This window comes from Capra hircus, chromosome 7 (genome assembly GCF_001704415.2).
Source record: "Capra hircus breed San Clemente chromosome 7, ASM170441v1, whole genome shotgun sequence".
NCBI classification, from domain to species: Eukaryota; Metazoa; Chordata; class Mammalia; order Artiodactyla; family Bovidae; genus Capra; species Capra hircus.
Genome location: NC_030814.1, coordinates 60,282,633 through 60,308,368, shown reverse-complemented (window position 1 = coordinate 60,308,368; position 25,736 = coordinate 60,282,633). Strand labels below are relative to the sequence as shown.

Below are 25,736 nucleotides of genomic sequence, written 5' to 3'. Positions count from 1 at the left end.
TCATGTATAGTTGCCCATTTGCTTTGCTTCCTTTTAACTTTGCTAACCTGTTTCAGGGAGTCAGATTTCAGAATGCTGCCTTTCTCTCATCCCCTCACCTCCTTCAAGTTACCACTGTGTGGCTGCATAGGCATGTGGAGTGTTCTGCCGTGAGAAGGTTTGCTTCAAATCTGTGTTCCCTTTACTTAGAAGGAGCTGCTCTTAAACAGTAAGAATTGATATCCATTAAAAGGTCAAAATTTAGCATGTAATACTTAGAAAGTACTTTTTTAAAATGGTTCTTTTAAAATATATTCTAACAAGAATCAGTGTTATGCATGTTGCTAGCCAGTTATTTTGAATTTGAATTTTTGAGGCTTGAAGATCAAGGAAAGGCAGAGGAGAGAGCTTTAAACCCCTTTGTCAAGGCATCTTTGATCATGACAGTTGAGGGGAGGGGGACGGGGAGGGGAGAGGAGGGGGAGAGAGAGACAGGGAGTGAGGGTGTATTTGTGTGTGTGCTTTCAGACTAGAGTGAGAAGCTGGTCATAAGATTGTTGAATTGACTCAGTTTATCTCTTTTCTCTCCAAAATAATTTCTAAATCTTTTTTCACATATAAATGTAAGTATAGGATTTAGTAAACCAATTAGTAAAGTGATAATTTGACACTAGTTTAAAATAATTATCTAATGCCACAAAAATCAACATGTCCATTATAAGTCAAACTAGAGATATATGAAGTCAGTGTCATTATTTAGAATTGATTTCATTGTAATGAGACCTTTTCACAATCACTTGGATTCATTGTTTATATATATTAAAGAGTCACTCAGCGTATTAGAATTACATAAAGGGTTCTAATTTCATGATATGGACTTTGATAATACCTACTAACCCAGGCAAAAACTCTGGAAGAAGAGTGTTTAATATTGACCAGTCTTCAGCATACATAAAATTCTACTCCCCACACTGGCATTAAACTGTAGGTTTAAGTAAATACCAAATTATCATACAAGAGAACTTTGCTAAGTCTCCTTTTAAGCAGCAAGCCAGTTGTGGTACTTGGGGTGGAGAGCGATGATCAAACAAGTATTGATCCATATCTCTTTCTGCTCAGTAGCGTCTTTCCAAACTGTTTTCAGTAGAAAAAAATAGCATATGGAGACCTTAGTGTAAATGTTTACACACAATAGTTTATAATTACATACATGAAATGTCTTATTTTGAAGTAAGCATTTTTAGACTTTCCCACAAGAGTGCAAATTAATGTGAGCATTGCTTCATTTAACACTTAAAATATGGTTTCATTAAAAAAAAATTAAAAATACTTCAACACGTCAGAAACCTAAGTCTCCACTTGGTTTGGAAAAATTAGGCTTAATGTCACCATTGGTAAAAATTAGATATGTATTTAGCCCCTACTATGTAAAATAGGTTACTTATCTGATGTAATTTTTGATGATGGGTAGATATTATACTTCACATTCTTTGTATGGCAGCTGCTGACACTTGCACTGTCCATAACCATTAATGATGATGAAGGGTCCTTCATGGGTAGGTTCATATTCATTATATGGTCCTTGGTCTGACATGTTTGACATATGGAGTCGTGTTTGGGATCGGAGCTGCCTGTGGTTCTGAATCATTGAGCACTGCCTAATTCTTCTTAAAGTGGGAGGGCAGCACTTCCTGGAGATGAACACTATAAAAATAATAAAAAAGAAAGAAAACAATAAAGCCATTGTTCCTGTAATTACCCGCTGAGTGAAGATGGCATTGTCTGGTTCCGGGAAGTGTTCCTCAGTAGTAACTGCTATGCCTGCAGTAGTTGGGATTTCTTTGTCTCCCACATGGTAACTTGATGAGCTTATTCTTTTTGTATATTCAGTGGTTGGATCTTTATAAGTTGTAGCCATGGCAGTGACGGTGGTTGATAAATTCCAGCAGAGCTGAAATCCATGGACTGCGTCTAGTATATCCTCTCCCTGGGTGTGGTCAGGGCTGTGGCATAGGATGGAATGCTCCCACCGACCTTGGAAACTGCCCAGCCAGGAGGCCAAAGCACATATTCGAGGGCTGCATTCCCACAGATTGCCAGAGAGGCCAACGGTTGTGAGGGACCTAAGGGAGTTTAAGATCTTGGAATCAAGGCTGTTTAACTTGTTGTTATCCATGAGGAGTATTTTAAGATTAGGCATCGTTTCAAATACTGTCAGATCGATGGCTTTTATTTCATTTCCAGTCAAGTCTAGTTTTTCTAAAGTGCCCCAGGTCCACTCCATCCCACATGTCAAGTTGCTAATTTTGTTCCATTGTAAGAAGAGCGTGTGCAGACTGCTTAGCCGTAGGAAATGAGCAAAATTAATCTTCGTCAGCTGGTTGTGCTCTAGATGAAGCTCTCTCAGTTTGATTAATCCCGCAAATCCATTGCGAGCCAAACTTCGCAAACGGTTTGTGCTCAAATCCAGGAACTCCAGACTACGACAGTCCCAGAACAGGCGTACTGGGATAGTCCGCAGGGAGTTGGACCGTAAATGCAAGGTCTGCAGCTTCCGGAGGCCATAGAAGAGCTCTGGGTGCAGAGATGACAGCTGATTAAAAGACAGGTCCAAATTTTGCAGGTTAATCAGTTGGGTAAAAGTTGTGTTTGGCAAATAAAATATTTTGTTGGAGCTCAAGATTAATTCCTTAAGTTTATATAGTCCTTGAAAAGCATCTTCTTTTACTGTTGATATTTGATTGTGGTCTAAGTGGAGCCAGGTGAGTTGACTGAAGCTGGCAAATTGATCCCTTTCGAGCTCTGTGATGTGATTGTGCCTCAGGGACAGGCCCAGAGAGCCCTTGTCTGTGGTGTTTGGCACTGAGTGAAAGCCCTGAGAGTCGCAGTAGAAGAGCAGCTTCTCACAGCGGCATTTGGGTGGACACGCCATACCCAGCGCAGGCAGCATTTTTAAAACCATACTCATTGCATATATTGCTGCTAGCATAGGGGCCCCTAATGGCCACTTGAAATGTAAGCCTGCAGAATATAATTTAAGGAAAACAAGAAGATAGAATATTTTTCAGCAGAGCATATGGGCTTTTAGAAAACAACAACAACAACATTATGGCAAAAGATTTCACTACATATAACTTATTTTTTCATTTGCTGTAGGAAAACTAGCCTTGTTAGTATGACTAGAACAAAACTTAGACCATTAAGAAAGGAGATGCAACACATCCTGTCATCAGCAGTATATATTTTACCTAAACCTCAAAATCCAAAAAATGTGACAAGTAATTTCTCTCATAAAATGTGAATTCAATGGCTTATTTTAAAAGCGTGACTCCTTGCTGACTGTACAAGACACATTAAATACATGGACTTACCCATTCTTCTGAGCACATTGGAGGCTGCATTCAGTCTCGGTTGTCAGACTCAACGCAGTGAGTCTGTAAAAGGCTCTAACATGCAGGAGCCTTTGACCAGTTTCCTGTTTTCTGTGTCCCAGGCTTTCCGAGTAAAATTGAAATCCACCAGGGCGAGTTGTTTTTCCTTAGGATATTCCTCTCGAAAGCATTGGTTTCATTTTCTTTGACCACTCTGATCCCCTAAATCAGTTTTGAATATGTTATTAATTTCGCCCTCCTGTAACTGCTCAGCTGGTTAATCAAAGCTTCAGCCTCTCCTTTCCGCAGCCGTTAGTTCTCTCGGTCTTAACTTGTTGATGGCAGATGGGCGGCTTGTTGCAGAGAAGAGCTCCTGGAGCAGCATGAGTGCATTTACTGAAAAGCTTTTCCGAGAAACGGCACAAGAATGGATTTGCTTATGTGCTGCGACCACACAGAACTGTATATAGGCTGACGTCACCGGGTGACGTGTCTTTTGTTTGGGTTTTCCAGAAGCTTTACTGTTATAAAGCAGCGTGCTTTGTAACAATATCGGGGTCGTTGTAAGACCCCCGATTATAATAAAGTGAGAAAGAAGAACTCCTGACCTGAAAACATGGTATTCCTTCAGTGTAGGAAGCAGCAGTGAGGTTGTAATAAAGGCTGCATTCAAGAAGATCCATCTGAACAGTGAGTTGGGTTAGCAGAGTGACTATTTTATAATGCTTGGAAGAGCCAGCATTAGACTGCCGATTCTGCATAGAGAGCATCTAAATGGGCAGGAGCCTGCACGATTTATGAAGTGCTGATTTAACAGCATTCTATGCAAGTGCCTGCTGCTCTGGTAGTTTGGAAAGCTACTTAATCACCTGGTTGTCATGCTTGGTTAAAATAGACGTTAAAACTATGATTTGCTTCAGATGTGTTGGTAAACTAGTTCAGTGGGCTTTGCTTCTTTGCCATTAAGAGTTTAGCGTTATAAACCAAGAATAAAGGGGGGAAAAAGTTGGAAAACAAAGAATTTGGTTATTTTGCTCTTTGAGAATTTTAAGAGAAAGCTAATTAAAATGATTTCTCTTTCTCTGTCTTATTTTATATAATAGTGTTTCATCACAATACTAACTGAAAAATAATAATCCAGAAATCTTTGGATGTCTTGGTAGGAGAAAAGGGTAGGTTGATATAATTTAATATTGCATGCTCTAAGTGTTAACAGTGGAACAGAAATAGTTTAGGACAAGTGGTACAGCATGGCTATATTCTGACATGGTCGCTTGTATATGCCTCAGAATTTTACTGAACTCCTAAAGCTAAAAGCCTCTACTGATCTGGGTTGGGGTATTGTGGCCCTCAAACAATAGAGCATTTGCATGCTCAGCAGCGCCTATTGGCACACTTAAGAACTGAGTCTCATACTAACTGTTGTTAGACTCTCTCTAGGGAATACAAAAGGTCACATACTTTGGAATAGGATTTTTGCTTTGGCTGTTTTTACTTGACCTAACACTACCTTCTCCTGCCGGAATAGTATCACTTTTCAGAATTTGGTTATGAACATACAGCTCCATGTTTACTACTGTATAAACATGAAAGTATTTCTAGTGTGAGTTAGGGTCATAGTTTCAGGCCTGATGAAGGTAAGGCCTCTTGTACACCTGACATTACTGATTTGGCCTTCTTGGCCATTTCTCCCATACCATTTCTCTCATACTTATCCTCAGTAGGTCTTGTCTCAGACTTGAAGGCAGAAATCTGAAAACTACCCCATGGTATCTGTGAAACCAGAACACCATCAATTGGCTTCCAGGGGCTTTATCACACTGGGTGTGTGTAAGAAGTTATTTTCTCAAGGGCTGTTGTGTCTGTGTTGGAATGCAGTGCCAGAATGAGGACTGAAGACTCCAGGGTGCTTTCCTCCGGTCTCTGTGGAGATAGCAGCAATTGCAAGTGTCTAGTTTGGCTCCTCCTTCTAACAGACCCCGAGATAGGATTAGAGGTATAAGACTTTTATTGAGGAAAATGCCTGGGATGTGTAAAGGGAGAGAGAAGATGACAGAAGTACTCCTTAGGTTTGATAGAGTCTAAAAACCCATGGGGCATGTCTGACACCTCTGAAAGGAGAGGGGAAAGAAAGACCCTACCAGCAGGGCAGTTCTCAGTCAGTTTCTGCGGGCCAGAGAGAAGTCCCCAGGCCAACGTTGCCCACTAGTGGAACCCCTTATACTCAGGAACTAGTGTTCCCAGTTTTCCTGTTTCCTGGTTAAGGAAGAGAGGGAGAGGTCCTCGTTTAGAATTCAGTTTGCCATTCCTCCACTGACCTGGATCCTTTCCACAGTCTGTCTCTCTGTAGGCTGGAAGCTCTTAACCCGAGTCCATAATTGGCCTGTAGAGTTTTGTTGCTTGTGCATTTTTCTGTCAATAAAGTTTAAGCAAATTCTTAGAGGGTCTGTGACCCTAGGTTTCGGAGTGACCATTCTATGAGGAACAGAACTTGTTTGCAGAGCTTCCAATGAGGGGTGTCTGATAAGGGTGGTCTCTCAATTTTTTCTTTTCTTTTTTTTTTTTAAAGGAAAAGAGGCCCTGGGGATACTGTAAATGCTCTTACTGAAGTTAGTCACCCTCTGATGAAAAAAAGCCTTTGCAAGGCAGGAGGAGCTGGATTAATTTCTCCCCTAAAGTAACCACTTTAGTTCCATGTGGAGAAAAGTGTTAAAATCAATTGGATTACAGCAACCATGATTAGGAATGAGTTATATGTGAAAATTTAGAGGGAAAAGCATTTCCTTCCCCTTGAACTCTTGGTTCTCTTCTGCTCTTGTAGTCTACTTGGCCTACTTACAGTACACTAACAGATGAAAAACCCTTAAATTACATTATCCTAATACTATTATAACAGATTTGTGGGCAAGGAAAATTGTTCAGAAAAGCACCAGTGCAATCGAGAGTATTTTTTTGATACACCTGAAGAAGTGGGCAGTAATGCCTGCTATACCGTAGTACCCAGAGAGCACGATCTGTCTAGGTCACTAGCCGTCTTGCCCACTTGACTTCTCTTTGGGTTCAAAAAGTTTAGGCTTTGGAATCAAAGAAAACGTGAAGTTTGTCTTAAAATGGGTTGGAGTACACTGTTCCTATTGATGGAGATTTGTATCATTTTTTGATCTTTATCTCTCGTTAGCTAAAGGGACTAAAAAGAAACCCATGTTCTTTCTGAATTAAACCTTTTCTTGGTTTCATTTCACAACGGCTTTATTCTGCATACATATGCCTTTGACTTAATTAAAGTGGCAGTACAACCTCTGGAAAGTACTCTTGATATCATCTGTTTCAATTTTCACTGTTATTGTTGTTCGTGACAAGGCAAAGGACAAGTAAAATCTAGCCTGTCTGTCCTCTGTGTGAATGGTTTTAAGCAAATTAAATGAGTCGTGGCAGGGTTCAGGTGTTAATACTTATCTGCATTACTCTTCATAAAAGTTTGCTTTTAACATATATTGCTAATCAGGAATAAATATTTACCTCTTTGGAAAAGCAGATGTATAACGTGAAATTTTCTAATCTTTTGTGTTAGGGAGCTGGATTTTGCTTTATGCTGAAAAATCAGGTGTTTCTTAACCAATCATGCCTGACTCCCAAAATTTTCATATCCCAGAGGAGCTCGGTTAAAGAAAATCTTCTGGCTACCAGTCTCGGTCATGGTTCTTTGGAGGTCTCTTCACAATTATCAAAAAGTTGCAAAAAGATATAAGATTTGTGGGTCTGAGTATATCCTTTCCCAAGAACCTTTTAGGATTCTTAGTTGGCAACCACAGTTGGGCCTAATGATGCTGGTATCAGTATCTTTATTTCAGTGAGTTCAATACTAGCCTTTTTTGAGAGATGGTGGGGGAACGAGGATGAGAGAAAATTATGATAAATCCTAGAGTTCACTGTTTTTAAACATGTATTTAGAGGCAAAGATTGACTATTAAGTTTTTTATTTACTCTTTATTTTTGGCTGTGCTAGGTCTTTGTTCCAGTGCATAGCCTTCTCTTGTGGAGCACAGCCTCTAGAGTGCACAGGCTTAGTAGTTGGTGCTGTGTAGGCTTAGTTGCCCCGTGGCATTTGGGATCTTGGTTTCTCCTTCAAACCTGCATTCCATACATTGAAAGGGAGATTCGTAACAATTGGGCCTCAGGAAAAGTCTGTGATTTGCTGTTTAAGAAATTACTGGGGTTTGGCACTAAACATCAGCTTGTTATCTTCCCTAGAAACAGAATCTGTCTGACAGAGGCAGATAGAATATGTAAGGATTGATGGCCTTACCAATCTGTCATGTTAGACATGGGCTAAAGAGTAGTTAATTGATTATCAAGTTAATTGGTTATCCTAGGTAGAGCCAGAGAATCTGAGAACATTGAAAATTCTAGGCTCTTAGATTTTTGGTGAAAACACAGAGGACCACTGTTGAGTGTTAATAAGTATCTCTGTTGCTGAGAATCTTTCCTTCCAAAAGCCTTTTAAGAAGTAGACTGTCTACATTAGGCCTGCAGAATCCACAGTTTGACCCCGTCCTTGCCTTTCATTGATTGTGATATTTTAAAAGTTCTTTTGTTACTTTCGTTAAACATGACTGAGAAAGCAGTAGGAAGGAATGATGGTTACACTAATGATGATGAGCTGTGTTCCATTTGATGCTGTGACTTTCAAAATGTGGGATTTCTCCTAGTTTTGGAGGCATGTGTTTTTGGGCAATTGTTGCTGTTGGCGGGATGGCAGAACTAGTGTCGTGTGCTAACATTGTGTTCTGTGCCCAGAGCTAGAAAATCCAGTAGTAAATCTTGGGGTGATAAATCTTAGCTAAGGGAAAATCTTCCATAGAAGTTTGAGCTGAGGTGCTTTTAAACCACAAAGATCTTTTATTTTACCTATTGTAGACATCAGACCAACCCAAACCAAACAGAGCTGTCTTGAAGTCTTGGTAAGTACATAGACTGATTGAAATTTATATTACCAAGCCCTTGGAGATTCCCAGGTGGCTCAGTGGTAAAGAATGTGCCTGCCAATACAGAAGACTTGAAGGTTTGATCCCTGGATCTCGAAGATCCTCTGGAGGGGGAAATGGCGACCCACTCCTGTATTCTTGCCTGGGAAATCCCATGAACAAGGGAGCCTGGTGGGCTACTGTCGATCGGATCACAGAGAGACGGACCCAACTGAGTGACTGAACACACACACATTTCTTACTCTCGCCTGCCCGTGGCTTCATTGTGTTCATGTTTCTCCCATCCTCTGTATGTGGTAGGCTTCATTTTTTATTCTGAAATAGAGCCAAGTTTGGATTTGTCTTTCCTGCTGCTTCTCCCTTTCTGCATTTAGAGTAACTTTCTATTTAGATGTGTTTCCTCCTGCCTACATAGATGGCCACAGGCTATACGAAACCATTTGCACAGGATAGGATTAAGAGTTGAGATGCCCATTCATATTTAGAAGAATCTCTTTCAATTTTAGTGGGCTCTTTGACCCAATTGGCTAGATTTAAGAGGGTAAATTTGCAGTATATCAGCTATATGCAGTCTTGGTTGTTGAAGCTTGGAAATGCCGTTCCTCCCTCTTAGTGTGCTCTGGGGTGGAGAGATGGCAACATGTGCTTAAGGCAAGCAAAGTATTTGAACATGCGATATCGTCAATGCAGAGAAATCCAATAACAAAAATTTGGCCCAAAGAGAGCAAGATCACTTCTTATTAGGAATGGCTTATAGCAGTGTGTCAACATTATAGCTGCTGTTGATATATTGACCCCATGTTGCTAAGGCTTTAGCTCCCATGGGAGCTGATTCTTTTCCTCTGGTTTTATTTTTTGCACTTTTGAAAGTGTGGGGGGGGGGTGTCTATCTAATGGCTTCATAATTTTTCCCTGTGTGTGAGCATACATGTGTACCTAATAGCTTCATAGCTTTACCCTTGTATGGCTATACTATAGTGGACATGTAGCTTTTTTGAGGCTTTTGACACAGTGTAAAATAAATATTCTTTTAATATCTTTGCATACTTAGGCAAGTTTATATATAAGGTAAGTTCCTAACAAAAAATTGTTGGGTTGTAGGGGGTATATATTTAAAATTGATAGACATTGCCACATTACCTTCCAAAGAATTTTAAACCATTTATACTTCCCCCACTAATCTGTAAATGTATACTAACCCTCCCCTCACCTTAACACCATAAAGCAGACTTTAAAATTGTGAATCTGTTAGGTGAAAAATGCTCTCTTTGATGTGTTATGAGTGAGACTGAGCATCATTTTGGATGTCGGCATGCTGTTGTTTTTGTTCTTTTCTGTGGATTGTGTATTTCATTTGGTCATTCCATTTCCCACTCCTACAGTTGGTCATTTCTTTAAAGATTTGCAGGGATTATTTGCTTATTAAAGAAGCTAATTTTGTTTCTGACATGTTTTACAAATATCTCCTCCAGTTAGTCATTTGTCTTTTAAAGGTTTTATGATATTTGCCATATATGCTTAATTTTAATGAATGATGAAACAGGTGATAATCTTTCTTAATATTAAAGCACACACTTGCCATATTACAGTAACGGTCCAGTACAAGTTGGTGAACATGAAATTTGTTGTATCTTCAGTAAACAGAGATTCCCTATTAACCCATTATCTTTAGCAGAGAAAAAGATCAGATCCTTCAGGTTATTTATTTTTAAATCAATGCAGAAACCAAAAATGTTTCCTGATTTATCACAAATCTTAACCTGATTTTACCAATTAACTGAGCTTTTAAAAATCCTTCTGTACAGGGCTGCAATGGAGACACAGACATAGAGAACAGGCTTGTGGACACGGGCAGGACAGGGTGGGGTGAATGGAGAGAGGAGCAGGAAAACATACACTACGATATGTAAAATAGAGAGCCAGTGGGATTTGCTGTGTGACTCAAGGATCTCAAACTGGTGCTCTGTGACAACCTAGAGGGGTGGGATGGAGTAGGAGGTGGGAAGGAGCTTCAAGAAGGATGGGACATATGTATGCCTCTGGCTGATTCATGTTGATGGTATGGCAGAAACCAGCACAATATTGTAAAACAGTTATCCTTCAATTAAAAATAAATTTTAAAAAAGATCCTACAGTTTTTAAAGGGAAAATCCTTCTGAAATATCTTTACATTTGAGTCATTTTATTTTTTCTTGGATTATTAGTAGCTTCAAAATTAAGGCCTTTTAAAATGACCTTTGTATATTTAATTTGTATACCTGTTTACGATCAGTGCAAAGAAATAGAGGAAAAGAACAGAATGGGAAAGACTAGAGATCTCTTCAAGAAAATTAGAGATACCAAGGGAACATTTCATGCAAACATGGGCTTGATAAAGGACAGAAATGGTATGGACCTAACAGAAGCAGAAGATATTAATAAGAGGTGGCAAGAATACACGGAAGAACTGTACGAAAAAGATCTTCATGACCCAGATAATCATGATGATGTGATCACTAATCTAGAGCCAGACATCTTGGAATGTGAAGTCAAGTGGGCCTTAGAAAGCATCACTATGAACAAAGCTAGTGGAGGTGATGGAATTCCAGTTGAGCTGTTTCAAATCCTGAAAGATGATGCTATGAAAGTGCTGCACTCAATATGGACTGGTTGGATCTCCTTGCAGTCCAAGGGACTCTCAAGAGTCTTCTCCAACACCACAGTTCAAAAGCATCAATTCTTCGGTGCTCAGCCTTCTTCACAGTCCAACTCTCACATCCATACATAACCACAGGAGAAACCATAGCCTTGACTAGACGGACCTTAGTCGGCAAAGTAATGTCTCTGCTTTTCAATATGCTATCTAGGTTGGTCGTAACTTGAGAACCCCATGAACAGTATGAAAAGTTATGCCATAGTGGAATGTTAATGGTGGTTGTAATCCCTAAGCTTGTTAGACCTTATAGGCACATTTTCAGGTGTAATATGGCCCGGGGCCGAGGAAAATCTAAAGGTAGTAAACAAGGTTGGCTATCATCTGAGAAAATACTCAGATGAACCAGTAAGGCTCATTTCTAAGCTTATGCCTTCTTTGAGGGGAGAGAGAAAGAAAGCAAGGTTATAGTATGTAACATTAGATGTAGATGTTACATACTAGGATGAAATAGGTAACATTAGGTAAATCAGAAACTTCTTTTGCAACTGTAAGGAGTGAGAGGGTATCTTTGAAAGGAATTTGGGAATGCTGGTCTATTTGACCATTATATTCTAATATTAAGTTACTTAATCTTTGCCTCAACTCTTGTCACACATTCAGTTGATACAAAGCCTGTCAGCCATGTGTAGGTGAGGTAAAACAAGAAGGGTCAAATTGCTTCTTCTGTTATCCACCAAATGTATATTGTATGATAATGTGTTGCCCATCCCACAGCAAACCTCTTAGTCCTACTTATGAACGTATAGGGCTTCCCAGATGGCGCTAGTGGTAAAGAACCTGCCTGCCAGTGCAGGAGACATGAGAGACTCAGGCTCTGTCCCTGGGTGAGGAAGATTCCCTGGAGGAGGGCATAGCAACCCATTCCAGTATTCTTGCATGGAGAATCCCATGGACAAAGGAGCCTGGCAGGCTATGGTCCATAGGGTTATAGAGAGTTGGAATGACTGAAGCGACTTAGTACGTGTGAGGATACTGACTGAACTCAAGTCTCCCTGGGTTTTCAAAATATTTTTCTTGATAATTTCTTTAATATCAGATCCCCTGTTCTTCTCTGAAGTCTTCCAGCAGCATCTTGGTAACACTTCCTTTCTAAAATTCCTTATCCCTGGCTTTACCTGATGGCAGTATAGTAGATGGCAGACCTCATTTCCCCCTTTTGTACCTGCAGGTAACAGTGCTGCTCTGTTCTTTTCTCTCTTTCATTGTCATTGGGGGAAAGAGGCTTCAGATGCTCATTCTGACTTGAATCTTGTGAAATGTCATGGTTCTTAGTGTTTAAATTTTAATTTTCTAATGGCTGATGGAGGCATTGTATTGAACTAGACCTTCCTATTAAATTAATCAGAACGTCCTATTTCCTTTTAAATAGTTCTTAAACGTTCCCTTTTAAATAGTCCTTAAATTGGATTTTACCCTCTGCTGCTATTCTCGTCCAGCCTTACTCTAGATTAAATATAGAAAGTATTTGGTAGACAGTATTTGAAGTTATTTGAAAAGCCTTAGATTTTCACTGATAACAGGAAAGCAGGGACTGATAATTTGCCATGTAGATGACACACTAAGTCCTATGACTTTTTAGCATGTCTGTGGTCACTGGTTTCTCATCTTGTTCATGTTAACAGGTATCCCAGAGTATGATTTGAGAATGGCTATGAGGGGAAACATGAGGTGCCATGGAAGCACCCCAGAGGGATACGTAAATGAAACTTAGGGTTGGAGGTGGCCACAGGGAACTTCTACAAGGAAATGTGATACCTCATCTAAAGGATGGGTAGGAGTTAGAAGACGGATGGGAAGAGTATTCCAGGTAGGTGATAGAGAGCTTGCATGTCTGAAGAATTTAAATGTGTGTGGAGGGATCATATCTTGAGTGACCAGAGGCAGTGAAGTGATGGGAGTGGCTCGGCTCTGGCAGGTTCAGTGTGCAGAATTAGGAGAAGGAAGCCTCTCACAGAAGAGCCCCGAATGGACCATGCAGAATCTTCAAATTAGTGTACTTTTCACCCTGGAAGTATTGTGGAAGTCTTCACTTTGTGTTTTTCCCTGGAAGCACTGTGTTTATTTTGTGCTGTTGTTTTTTGGGCGTTTACCTGGGAACTTTTGTCACATCGCGGCTAGGGAATAATGTGCCTTGAGATGCCACCTGCAGTGCGAGGGACTATTTCATCCCTTTCCAACTGGGAAGAGTTAGAAGGAAGTTAGGGAATGAAGAGATGGTAGGGTATGGGCAAGGAATTGGTGGACCTATGTGCCAGACACAGTGCTGACACCTGGTGGTGTTGTAGCCACGCGTTCCGGGAAACAAACTCACTCAGGACAGTGCAGATAGTGGAGTGCAGTTTATTACACCAGCGGGCCCAAGGCAGAGTCTCCTCTTAGCCAAGGACCCCGACTAGTCTTTGTGAAAACTTTATATACCCCTTGTAGCTCAGTTGGTAAAGAATCTGCCTGCAATTTGGGAGACCTGGGTTCGATCTCTGGGTCGGGAAGATCCCCTGGAGAAGGAAATGGCAACCCACTCCAGTATCCTTGCCTGAAAAATCTCATGGACAGAGGAGCCTGGTGGCTGCAGTCCATGGGGTCGCAAAGAGTCGGGCACAACTGAGCGACTAACACTCACTATATACCCCAAGTGTATAGGGTTCCCTGAAACTAGTCTGAACAAAGGAAAAAGAAAGATACAATCAAAGTTAAGCCATGATTCATGCCTTAAGCCTAGGTAGTTAACAGTGGACAATTATCGATAGGCTTGTGGTTATACCCCAGTAAGCATAATAGAATGTATGATTCTATTCGGTTACACATATAATTAGGGTATTCTTTTAGGCGATGGAGAGCCCTGGGGATCTTCCTTCCTGGGGCCTGGTTTTCCAGTTGGTTAGTCTTTTGATAGATACTGGGCATATAGCTCAAAGTCCTAGTCTAGCCCAAGATGGAGTCCTGCTTTCAAGATAGAGCCTGTTGTGTTTCCTCTTTCAGTATCATCTTGAATGGTTGAGAGTTGTAGATTTGTTTGAAGAGAATGCTTATTGTTTCTGAGGCAGGAGACAGTTCTTTGGAAGAAAAAAAAAGGTTTGTTCACTCAGAAGTCACCACCAAAATGGGTAAAATCCACCAGGAAATTCTAGTTCTTAATACTTAAAAAAAAATCAGTGCCAAACTTAAATGTAACTTCCTGTATGACTTTTACGTACTGCTCTGACCCACTGTTAATGTCATTCAGAACTCCTGTCAGACCTAGCACAATACCGGGTCTTGCTGAATTAGGAGTTGCTCTGAATTATTTTATCTCAGATTAGAAACCTTCTGAGAAACAATTACCACTAGTCCTGCCTGCTCCCATGGATGCAAAGTACTCACTAAATAATTTCTGCTTTATTGGCTATGCCAAAGCCTTTGACTGTGTGGATCACAATACACTGTGGAAAATTCTGAAAGAGATGAGAATACCAGACCACCTGACCTGCCTCTTGAGAAACCTGTATGCAGGTCAGGAAGCAACAGTTAGAACTGGACATGGAACAACAGACTGGTTCCAAATAGGAAAAGGAGTACGTCAAGGCTGTACATTGTCACCCTGCTTATTTAATTTCTATGCAGAGTACATCATGAGAAACGCTGGGCTGGAAGAAACACAAGCTGGAATCAAGATTGCTAGGAGAAAATATCAATAACCTCAGATATGCAGATGACACCACCCTTATGGCAGAAAGTGAAGAGGAGCTAAAAAGCCTCCTGATGAAAGTGAAAGAGGAGAGCAAAAAGGTTGGCTTAAAGCTCAACATTCAGAAAACGAAGATCATGGCATCCGGTCCCATCACTTCATGGGAAATAGATGGGGAAACAGTGGAAACAGTGTTAGACTTTATTTTTTTGGGCTCCAAAATCACTGCAGATGGTGACTGCAGCCATGAAATTAAAAGACACTGACTCCTTGGAAGAAAAGTTATGACCAACGTGGATAGCATATTCAAAAGCAGAGACATTACTTTGCCAGCTAAGGTCCGTCTAGTCAAGGCTATGGTTTTTCCTGTGGTCATGTATGGATGTGAGAGTAGGACTGTGAAGAAGGCTGAGCTTGAAGAATTGATGCTTTTGAACTGTGGTGTTGGAGAAGACTGTTGAGAGTCCCTTGGACTCCAAGGAGATCCAACCAGTCCATTCTGGAGGAGATCAACCCTGGGATTTCTTTGGAAGGAATGATGCTAAAGCTGAAGCTCCAGTACTTTGGCCACCTCATGCGAAGAGTTGACTCATTGGGAAAGATTCTGATGCTGGGAGGGATTGGGGGCAGGAGGAGAAGGGGACGACAGAGGATGAGATGGCTGGATGGCATCACTGACTCGATGGACGTGAATCTGAGGGAACTCCGGGAGTTGGTGGTGAACAGGGAGGCCTGGCGTGCTGCGATTCATGGGGTCGCAAAGAGTTGGACACGATTGAGCGACTGAACTGAACTGAAATAAATAGAAGCAGGAGGAAGGTGATGTGGCTTCCTCATGCTTCTCTTGAAAATGGGTTTTTTTAGAGGCAGTCGCAGCTAATAACCTTTGCCTTTCATCTGATATTTACTTGTTGAGGAGATTTATGTTGAAACCCAAACATGCCTTATCTTTTTCTTAGAATGCCTGTGTCACTGCTTAGCAGGGGCATACATATCAAAACTGAGTGAGCCTAGGTGGTCTCTCTACTTACTGGGATAGTCTCTCAATTAGGTGGGAGCCAAGAATTTACTTAAATTCACTGGGCAACTTTACTTTGGTCTAGCCAAAACTAGAAACAAAAGATAACAGCTTTAATCTCAAGATGTTATTTTACAGGTTCGTCAGGCTTAAGTTTGTAAATGTGTGTACTCACCTCTATTATATTTTAAATGATTGTAACTATAAACTTGCTGTTTGGACTGGTTCTTTTTTTTTTTTTTTTTTTTCTTTTTCTTTTAAAAAGGATGCTTTGATTTAAAAGATGATCTATCTAGCATAACCTAAAAACGTCAGTAAATAACTGCTTCTGAACTGCGGTGCCGCCCCCCCCGCCCCCCCCCCCCCCCCATTAATGAGGCATAAGCCTCTATTTCCTAAAGTAACAAGAAAGACAAATTAATTTTTAGGATAGTATGACAAAGGATTAACAGATTCGTGTTGTGTGTTGCATCTTAAAGTGAATTTTGCTGTGTGAATGTAATTCCCTCAAAAGTCAAGTTTAACAATTTGCTTTTATATAACTTTCTAAGTAAATCCTTCTACCCAAATTGAGGACATTTCTGACATTCAATGGTTGCAAGTAATTAGGTGCTCATGAGGTCATTGAACTCAACCTTTGAGTTTCAGATAACATGTTCTCTGAAATAAATGATCTGTTAGAAACACCCCCCCCCCCCCACCCAAAACATAGCTAGGTATAATGACAGATTGTACTAGGTTTACTTCTAAGTGAGTGCTTGAGTTTCTAAGAAATGTGCTGAGATTTTCCTGATTTAAGCATTAATTATGAGGTCAGTTTGTGTGTGTGTGTGTGTGTGTTTTCTTTTAATTTTAGCCACCTTTGCCTTAGATCCTTATATTTTGATCTTTGAGGTTGTCAGTAACTAATTATGCTTGTCAAGTTCTTTTCTGACTGATCCCCATGAATAAATCACAGTTCATTCCTAAAGGTAGAAGAAATTCTCATACTTCCTCAGTTTTTGTTGAGATTTTTTTCTTAAACCCATTAATATTAGTGAATTACTTAATTTTATTGACAGAACAGGTAGATAAAAGATTTGGAATGTGACCCTGACTAGATTTGATAGGGACCATATCAATGTATTGGTTGTATTTCAACTTTTAATGTTTTGTCTCCTCCTCTCTTTTGCTGCATAACCTATATCCTTAAATATTCCTTCTCTTTTTTCCTAATAGTCCAGAGATGGAGACAGAGGGACAAGTATCATTGTCCACATTCAACAGATGGGGGATAAGAGAGAAATTGAGTTACAAATGTTAAAAGGCACTCAGAAAGTGTATAACTACACCTTGGCTCTTCATCTGCTATACTGACTTAGGTAGATGGTATATCTATATCAGAATGCCTTGAGGGCACCCATCGCTAGAGGAACACTGGGTTAAGTTCCTTTGCCCATTTGTATCTCTTCTGTAATTACTACATGCTTTACAGAATGAGCCACATTTGTTGACTGGGCATTTTGTAAGGAAAAGCTTTTAATATATTTCATAGTTTAACCTTAGAAGGTTAAACTTAGAAGGTCTTAGAAGGTATTTCTAAGCACATGGCTAGCCAGCTCTACCTGGGATGACTACCTTTGTCCCTTTTCTTTCAACTACCATCAGTTTTGCTTAGAATGTTCCCCAAGCAGATGTCCACTCAGCCCCCTGCCCTCTTAAGAAATGCTGATTTATATAGCATTATACTCTCTCTGAGTGGCCAGTATGTTCTTTTCTATGCAATACAGTTGCATTAAGCTTAGCCTAGACTTATTAGGTAATCTTACAAAGCATTCTTATTTGGCCTATATGATATATAGTATTAACTGAAGTAGTCTTACAAAGCACTCTTTTATTTGAGCTGCATAAAATACATTATTAACTCCTATCCATCATGATACATCTCCATTTTAAAACTTATTGTTTCACATTTTGTGCCAGATGCTGTCTTTCACATTTTGACATTGCTCATATCTTAAGAGTTCATCAAAATCAGATATTACCTTTTCTTGCCTTCAGTTCAAGGAGAACTGGTTCATTAATGAAATTGTTGTATGCTGAACCTTGAATTAAAATATACATTTAATTTTTCTAGCAGAACTTTAAGCGAAAGTCTTGCCTTTTGGCTTCTCTTGTTTTGGCAAAACTCCCTCAGTTTCCATCATGAAATAATATGGAGCCTAGGAGTTGTAAAATTAGGGTTTTATGAACAAAGCCACATTGTGCTCTCCTCACCCCAGTGTATATCCCAACTTGGGGCTTAAAAAATTGATTTTTCAATGTTGATTTGAACTTAGTTATTGACTGCCATTAAATTTTCTTATAAATTACTTCAATGTGCATCTCTTTCCTTGGTTTCCAGGCTGGACGTAAAGAAAGAAGTGATGCACTCAATTCTGCAATAGATAAAATGACCAAGAAGACCAGGGACCTGCGTAGGCAGGTAAGCTGAGAGAAGTGCTGATTGCTTTCCCAAGTTCTTGGATTTGTTATTTTGGTTAAAATTCCAATAAATACTGGACCCATATGCTTTCTTGAATTAAAGGATGACTTTTCACAGGAAATTTGACTGTTTTGTTGCTAATAAGCTTCTATTAAATGGCTACTAAAATCTCTTGGGGACCTGGAGAAATACAGTCCCATTGGAATGGACTGAATAAATTATGCTATAAAAATGATGCTCAGGTGAGAAAATTAACTTAAAATGACTTGGGGACTCAGAAAATACCTTGAAGGATCTTGTGATATTAACTTACAAACAGTAGAGATAGAAATTGAAATTACGTATTTGACTTGCCCCTTTCTGATTTTGATTCTTGGAGAAGATGTGTTTCTAGTACAGATAGGCTGAGTATCAAGTTATTTGGGGCTCTGAGTTTTCGGAGTTTGTAAGTACAGACATCTTTCTCTTCATTTGATGTTAAAGAATCTCATTAACATTTGGGAGAATATTGAGTTTTAGTCTTTAAAAAAAAATAGGATTGAATTTGTAAAACAACATTAAGACTTAAAAAGAAGTTGTAATTGTAATATAAACAATTTCCAGACTTAGTGGAGAAATAATATTTTATTGTTCATGTCTGATATAAAGCAGAATTAAAGATAGAATGCAGTTACCCATCATCCTTTTGGTAAAGTAATATCACACATGGTTATAAAGGTAACTTTTCAGTTTTAAGGTTCATAGTGTGCTAACCTTGTTCAGAAAGTGCTAACACCCTCTCCCTTCTCATTTTTATTTAGCCAATTAGGCCAGTTATATTCCAAGGCTATGTGTTAATTCAACCTAGAGCTCATATCTGTTTAGTTTTTTTTTTTTTTATTACTCCTTTAAGATAGAAGCTTTAGTTTTGTAATTCCCAACAAAAAGGGGTTTTATTTTGAAAACTGAGATTTTGTTGCTGAAATGCTTTAACTGTAGCATAAGCTATTATCTCTGCAGTTGTGTTTCCTGTGTTGCAGATTACATGAGGGGTTCTCATATAAGTGCAGCCAAACTGTCATGAATTTCCGTTAGATTTAAAAGTGTAAGAGAAGAAAGCAATCTAGCTTTTTGGTAGAAACAAAATCAAATTTTTACAATTTAATTATTAGCTCCGCAAAGCTGTCATGGACCATGTTTCAGATTCATTTCTGGAAACCAACGTTCCACTTTTAGTATTGATTGAGGCTGCGAAGAATGGAAATGAGAAAGAAGTTAAAGAATATGCCCAAGTTTTCCGTGAACATGCCAACAAATTAATTGAGGTAAGTGTTAGGAGTTTTTATTAACTATGGGTAACTTGGTGGAGTGTGATTTTTAACCATATTATTGAATCAGCTGAAGAATTTAGGGACTCATGCTATTTATAATATGTGTAAGACAAAAGTCTTTTTCATACTTAAACATCTATCCCAAACTACCATTTTGCTAAGTTTATGTTAATTATGTACCTGATTAAATAAAAATAGTCCCTATTCCTGGAATCTTAACATTTCCACTTAGTGTTAATGCAGATACAGATAGATCATGACATGCTTAATCTCAGAAGACACTGTAGAAAAGAGTGGCTAGAAGCTGGAGTTTAGAAGTCATATCACCTGGGCTTGAATCTTGGCAAGTTACTGAATCCCTATGAATTCCATTTCTTATCCATAAAATGAGAATATACTAATGATGCCTATCTAGATATTATTTTGAGATTTAAGAGATGATGTGTGTCAAGTGCTTAACCCTTTGCCTGAGAACAGCCTCCACTCCATCACCCTTTTTTAAAACTAAAGAAATTGGGAACTCCCTGGCCTTCCAGTGGTTAACACTTTACACTTCACTGCCAATGACACAGGTTCAATCCCTGGTTGGGAACTAAGGCCCCACAAGCCATGCGACGCAGCCGCTACCTCCTGGCCCTAAAGAAAGAAACAGCCCTAACATGCTGCTAATTAGATATGTTTGAATAGTAGAAATCTGTATGTTAGTGTTGGTTTGTTAAGGTGACAAGAAGAAAGAGTAAGTTCCTATTTAGTTTCCAGATAAGTTAGGCTTGCTCCTACCTTTTGATTCCTGAAATTATATTACTGTTTAATTGATTAATTATTACTATGTTTCAAAAATTTGACACATAGTAAGTATATGGCAAGTTATTTAATTTTGTAACCCGAATGTAAAATACCTAATATTTGGAAGAGATATTCTAAAGACCATTTGGTAAGTTGGTCATTATGTAACAACAGAAAATGAGCCTTTTATGTAAAATGTGTTTCTTGTACACTTGGATTTATAGTGATATTAGGCCAGGTTAATACTGTAAAATAGTCTAAGGAAAGCATCAGTTATTACATTAGACATGTTACTAATGTTACATCTAGTTTTCTTTGAACATTGATCATTATCCTTAACTGAATTAATTATCTACAAAATATGTAGGTCAGTCTTCTATTCAAGTTAATGATTCTGGCATTTGGTCCAAAGGCTTGCAGTTTGTGTCTCCATTAAGCATAATCTTTTCACATAGTTGTATGACTGCATGAGATATAACCTCCAAATATACAAAGATTGTCTTCAGGAAGCCAGCCTCCCATAAGTAGCCTGTATCTCAGAAAGTGTGCCTGTGAGATAGGAAGTAAGGACGGTGCCAGCCCACAGCCTAGGGTAAAAGGCTACTGTAGTGGCATGGGAAAGGGCATCTGAAAGGGTGTGGCAGGCTGAACCTTCAGGGCAGTCCTGGTCTGTTCTTCACCTGGAGGAAGGTCACTTTTTAAGGACTTGCTATACAATCCTCATCCTCTCCATCCAGCAGAACTGATACATGCTGAGCACTTACTGTGTACCATGTATGGATGCAATATATGCAAATACAATGTACATTCCTCATTTCTCAGGTAAGGAAACTGAGACTTAGGGAGGTTAAGTAACTTACATCCCTCTTACAATGAAGGCTGTGCCACTCGGGCTTTCTGGTGTAGTGGACAGCCTCATGCCCAGGAAGAAGCACTCGATGGACCTGGTGGCTTTGCAGACCTTACTCTAGGAACTTTGTCCTTGCTCATACTTTTTATTTCATTCTGTACTAACCAGGCGCCCAATAGTGTTCAGAGTTTGATATTCCCTGTCACAGCTCACTTCTGACTTTTTTCTCACCTCTCTCCCCTCTCAGTGACCTCCACTCCCATCATCCCCCACACATAATAATATATGTATATTAAAAGACGCATGGCTTTTCATTGCTTGAGGCGTAACCAAAGGCCTTATAGTACCATTCTGCAAACATTTAAATTACTTTATGGTAATAGAGGTACTAAGATAAATAATTGCATGTGTGCATAAAAACAAAATGAATTTTTAAAGTGTTTCTTATAGAAGACTCATATTCCTGATTCAAAGAGTAACTTGATTCTTCAATGACAGGCCTTCTCCTCCCCACACTAGTATTTTTGTATTATAATGAAACATTGAATTAGTGAGAGACTTGTTTTAAGCAAAGGTAAAATACTTCATTGTGATTGTTTTGTTAATCTGCTGCCATCTTCCTTTCTTTCTATTAATTTCCCATCTTGAGTGGAATAAATGTCTGCAGGCAGCTTTGGTTATAGGGCCATTTGCTGTTTTTTCCTGAGGGTTTGGAGGAAGTGAGAGTGCTAAACGAAAGTTGGGAAGGGCTGGTGTTGATAGGCCTCTGGCAGGAAAGGAAGAGCTCAGATTCTGCAGCCACTGAGAATTCTGCCAGATTCTTTTGTTCTAAAATAATACAGTTCTGCCACTAACTACTTGGAATTAGGATAGACTCCACAGGTAAAGGGCATAAAGCCCAGTAAGATTGCGTTCATTGTAGATGCCAGCTGCAAATTAGGGGGTCCCTATCCCACCTGTACTTCGGACCCAACTGTGTATAAATTCAAGGGTTCCCATGACCAACTCACTCTCTGTTCACAAGACTGCCCTCATTTCAAATGCCAGTTGCAAGTTTGGGGGTCCCCTGTCCACCCAATCTTCGGATCAGCCAGCTACAAATTTGGAGGATTCCTTTGGCCCACTTCAGGTTCAATAATTTGATAGAACAGCTCATAAAACCCAGGAGAATGTTGTCCTTATGACTCCCATTTTAACATAAAGGATGCAAATCAGGACCGTCCAGATGGAGAGACACAGGGTGAAGGATGGGAAAACCTCAGAGACAGTGTTGCCTGTTTTCTCTCAATGGATCACCCTCCTGGCACATTGATGGTTCAACCAGGAAGCTCCACTGAGTTTCAGTGTCCAAACATTTTATTGAGATTTTATTTTGTAGGTGTGATTGATAGAATCCCTTCCTCCCCTATGTCTAGGTTTTTCCTGCAAGCCTCAGTCCTCTAATCGCATGGTTGACATTGGCCTCCTCTTCCTGAGTTGTCTCATTAGTCTAACATATGTAGTGGCTCACCTCGAGTTGCCTCGTTAGCATAAGTGATGAGTAGCAAAGACAGTCCTAAAATCTCCTAAGAATTCAGAAGTAATCCAGTGCAAAGACCACACCGTGTGTGTTTGTACACACACAACACCCCCCCATCTTGAAGGTACATGGAGTATATGGTTTTCAGCTAGCTTGCTACCCAGCCATAAACACCACACAGGATAAGTGACACAGGGCAGATTTGTGTGCTGCAGCTTTATGCTGATCCTGTTTGTGGCCAATTACCTGGTGATTTACCACTTGTCTTATCTGGTGTTCCTTGCATTGTTTTACTTTTCGCTGGATGTTTGCCCTTATGGAGCCTAGTTTTCTGATTGAGTTCATCTCTTCTCTGTGAAGTAAGAGGTCCTTTCTCATAGAAGTATTGATTGTCCCTCTGGTGTGTAAATCCCTTTCTGTTTAATACCCATGCGTTGACACTTAACCTTTCTTAGACTCCTTCAGCAGCGGGAGACTCCCTTTTTCCAGAGGCATCACATTCCACTGGTGGACTCTCTGGTTGTAGGAATGGGGGGCCGCAGTCGTCTTCTCTGGAACTACACCGTCCATCTTTTTCTTGTTGCGCACAAGTGAATTGAAAGGAGCAAAAGTGTAAAATATATACCTGATTTCAAAGATATGACATGGAAAAAGAATGTACTTAAAAGATATCATTAACTTTTTAATTGATTACATGTTAAAATGTATTATTTTGAGTTTAAATATTATTTTTTCTAATCTCACCTCTTAATGTGTCTCACATTGTATTTCTGTTGGACAGCACTAGTCTGGATGATTTCCTCAGGCCTTTGAGAGGCTCTCTTCATTCTGCCTCTTCTCTGAATGCTCTCTACTAAAGTGCCAGCCCTTGTCAAACACTTGCTCCACGGGTGGGTGGATGGATGGAGTCAGACTGCCAAAGCTGCCATTGGGCAGTGACCTCACAGTTAGCCAGCTCCAGGGTTTGCCTTCAGAGGTGCTGCTGCTCAGGTCTGTCTTCTCAGTTCTGGTCATTGTGGGGGCAGTTGAGTTTTTTTTGACTCTGTTTTGACAGTCATCCAGAATAAACTTCTTAGATTCACTCTAGTGTTCTATCTGTCAGGACTGATGCTGGCTTTACTGTTAATATTATTGACAACACCTTCCAAACTTGTCGTTTCTTTTTTTAAAAATAAGCATATCTTTTCTCCTTTTATCCAATCTAATGGTTATAAAATACTGTCTGAGACAAGGCATAGGATAGAACCTTTCAGATTGCCACTAGAAATCATTGTGTTGATTGTACAATTCTTTGTATATAGTTTACTGCTCAATCAGTTACAGATTCCTTAATTTTTGTCCCCCCAATAAAATAATGTAAAAAGGTTATGCCTTAATTTGGGATGTCATGTAAAGTTGCTATGAATGTATTCATGGTTTCTGAGTAGTATTAGGGATAGCATTCACTGAGAAATGGGAACCTTTTATGGTACCTTCTCTGTACACCACATTTTGAAAATATGAGATTCAGTTCAGTTCAGTTGCTCAGTTGTGTCCGACTCTTTGCGACCCCATGAATTGCAGCACGCCAGGCCTCCCTGTCCATCACCAACTCCCAGAGTTCACTCAGACTCACGTCATCGAGTCGGTAATGCCATCCAGCCATCTCATCCTCTGTCGTCCCCTTCTCCTCCTGCCCCCAATCCCTCCCAGCATCAGAGTCTTTTCCAATGAATCAACTCTTCGCATGAGGTGGCCAAAGTACTGGAGTTTCAGCTTTAGCATCATTCCTTCCAAAGAACACCCAGGGCTGATCTCCTGCAAAATGGACTGGTTGGATCTCCTTGCAGTCCAAGGGACTTTGAAGAGTCTTCTCTAACACCGCAGTTCAAAAGCATCAATTCTTCGGCGCCCAGCTTTCTTCACAGTCCAACTCTCGCATCCATACATGACCACTAGAAAAACCACAGCCTTGACTAGATGGACCTTTGTTGGCAAAGTAATGTCTCTGCTTTTTAATATGCTATCTAGGTTGGTCATAACTTTTCTTCCAAGAAGTAAGCATCTTTTAATTTCATGGCTGCAATCACCATCTGCAGTGATTTTGGAGCCCCCCCAAAATAAAGTCTGACACTGTTTCCACTGTTTCCCCATCTATTTCCTGTGAAGTGATGGGACCGGATGCCATGATCTTCGTTTTCTGAATATTGAGCTTTAAGCCAACTTTTCCACTCTCCTCTTTCACTTTCATCAGGAGGCTTTTTAGTTCCTCTTCACTTTCTGCCATAAGGGTGGTGTCATCTGCACATCGGAGGTTATTGATATTTCTCCCAGCAATCTTGATTCCAGCTTGTGTTTCTTCAGTCCAGCGTTTCTCATGAGGTACTCTGCATAGAAGTTAAATAAGCCCAGTGACAATATACAGCCTTGACGTACTCCTTTTCCTATTTGGAACCAGTCTGTTGTTCCATGTCCAGTTCTAACTGTTGCTTCCTGACCTGCATATACGTTTCTCAAGAGGCAGGTCAGGTAGTCTGGTATTCCCATCTCTTTCAGAATTTTCCAGTTTATTGTGATACACACAGTCAAAGGCTTTGGCATAGTAAGTAAAGCAGAAATAGATGTTTTTCTGGAACTCTCTTGTTTTTTCAATGAACCAGTGTGAGATTAGTTTGAAGAATAAAAATCATATACTGACTGTTAAGATTTTAGGAGCAGAAGTGAATTTCTCCAGCCCCTCTGTGTGGGCATAGTGTTGGAAGGTTGTGTGGTGCCTGTTGCCTACCAGATCTTTATTAAATGACTTTGTGATTTTACTGGAAAAAGCTAATAACAGTGTGTGCTGTGTGACTGCTCTTATTTTCTCAGGGTCTGACTAAGACCTCTGACGCCTCACTACAGTTGTCAGTGGGATCTGTTAGCTCCACACATGGTGAAGGGTACATAGAGGTTGTGTGTCTCAAGGCCAGTGAGTAGGGGAGCAGGAGCTAAGGGTCAGTATTAATGAGCTGGTGACCCTTCTCGCCACTGTTTTCTTCTGTTCTGGAACATAGCACTGAGGGCTTGTCTTTCATCTGTTTATGAAAGGGCGTAGCTATGCTTCATAATAACAGTAA

The 25,736-nt window shown here is 39.9% G+C and overlaps 2 protein-coding genes across 2 annotated transcripts in view; one reads left to right on the top strand and one right to left on the bottom strand.

Moving 5' to 3' along the window:
- CTNNA1 (catenin alpha 1) overlaps positions 1–25,736 on the top strand; it is a 173,423-nt gene that overhangs the window by 105,911 nt on the left and 41,776 nt on the right. Inside the window, exons 8-9 of the mRNA XM_018050322.1 lie at positions 18,096–18,176; positions 19,328–19,480. Coding sequence (XP_017905811.1) covers positions 18,096–18,176; positions 19,328–19,480 — 234 coding nt within the window. The remainder of the gene's footprint in view (positions 1–18,095; positions 18,177–19,327; positions 19,481–25,736) is intronic.
- On the bottom strand, positions 732–4,082 carry LRRTM2 (leucine rich repeat transmembrane neuronal 2). The gene is made up of 2 exons (XM_005682996.3): positions 3,351–4,082; positions 732–3,000 (listed from the first exon to the last, which is right to left on the bottom strand). Exons 1-2 carry the CDS (start codon positions 3,352–3,354, stop codon positions 1,454–1,456), a joined length of 1,551 nt encoding a protein of 516 aa, XP_005683053.1. The 5' UTR covers positions 3,355–4,082; the 3' UTR covers positions 732–1,453.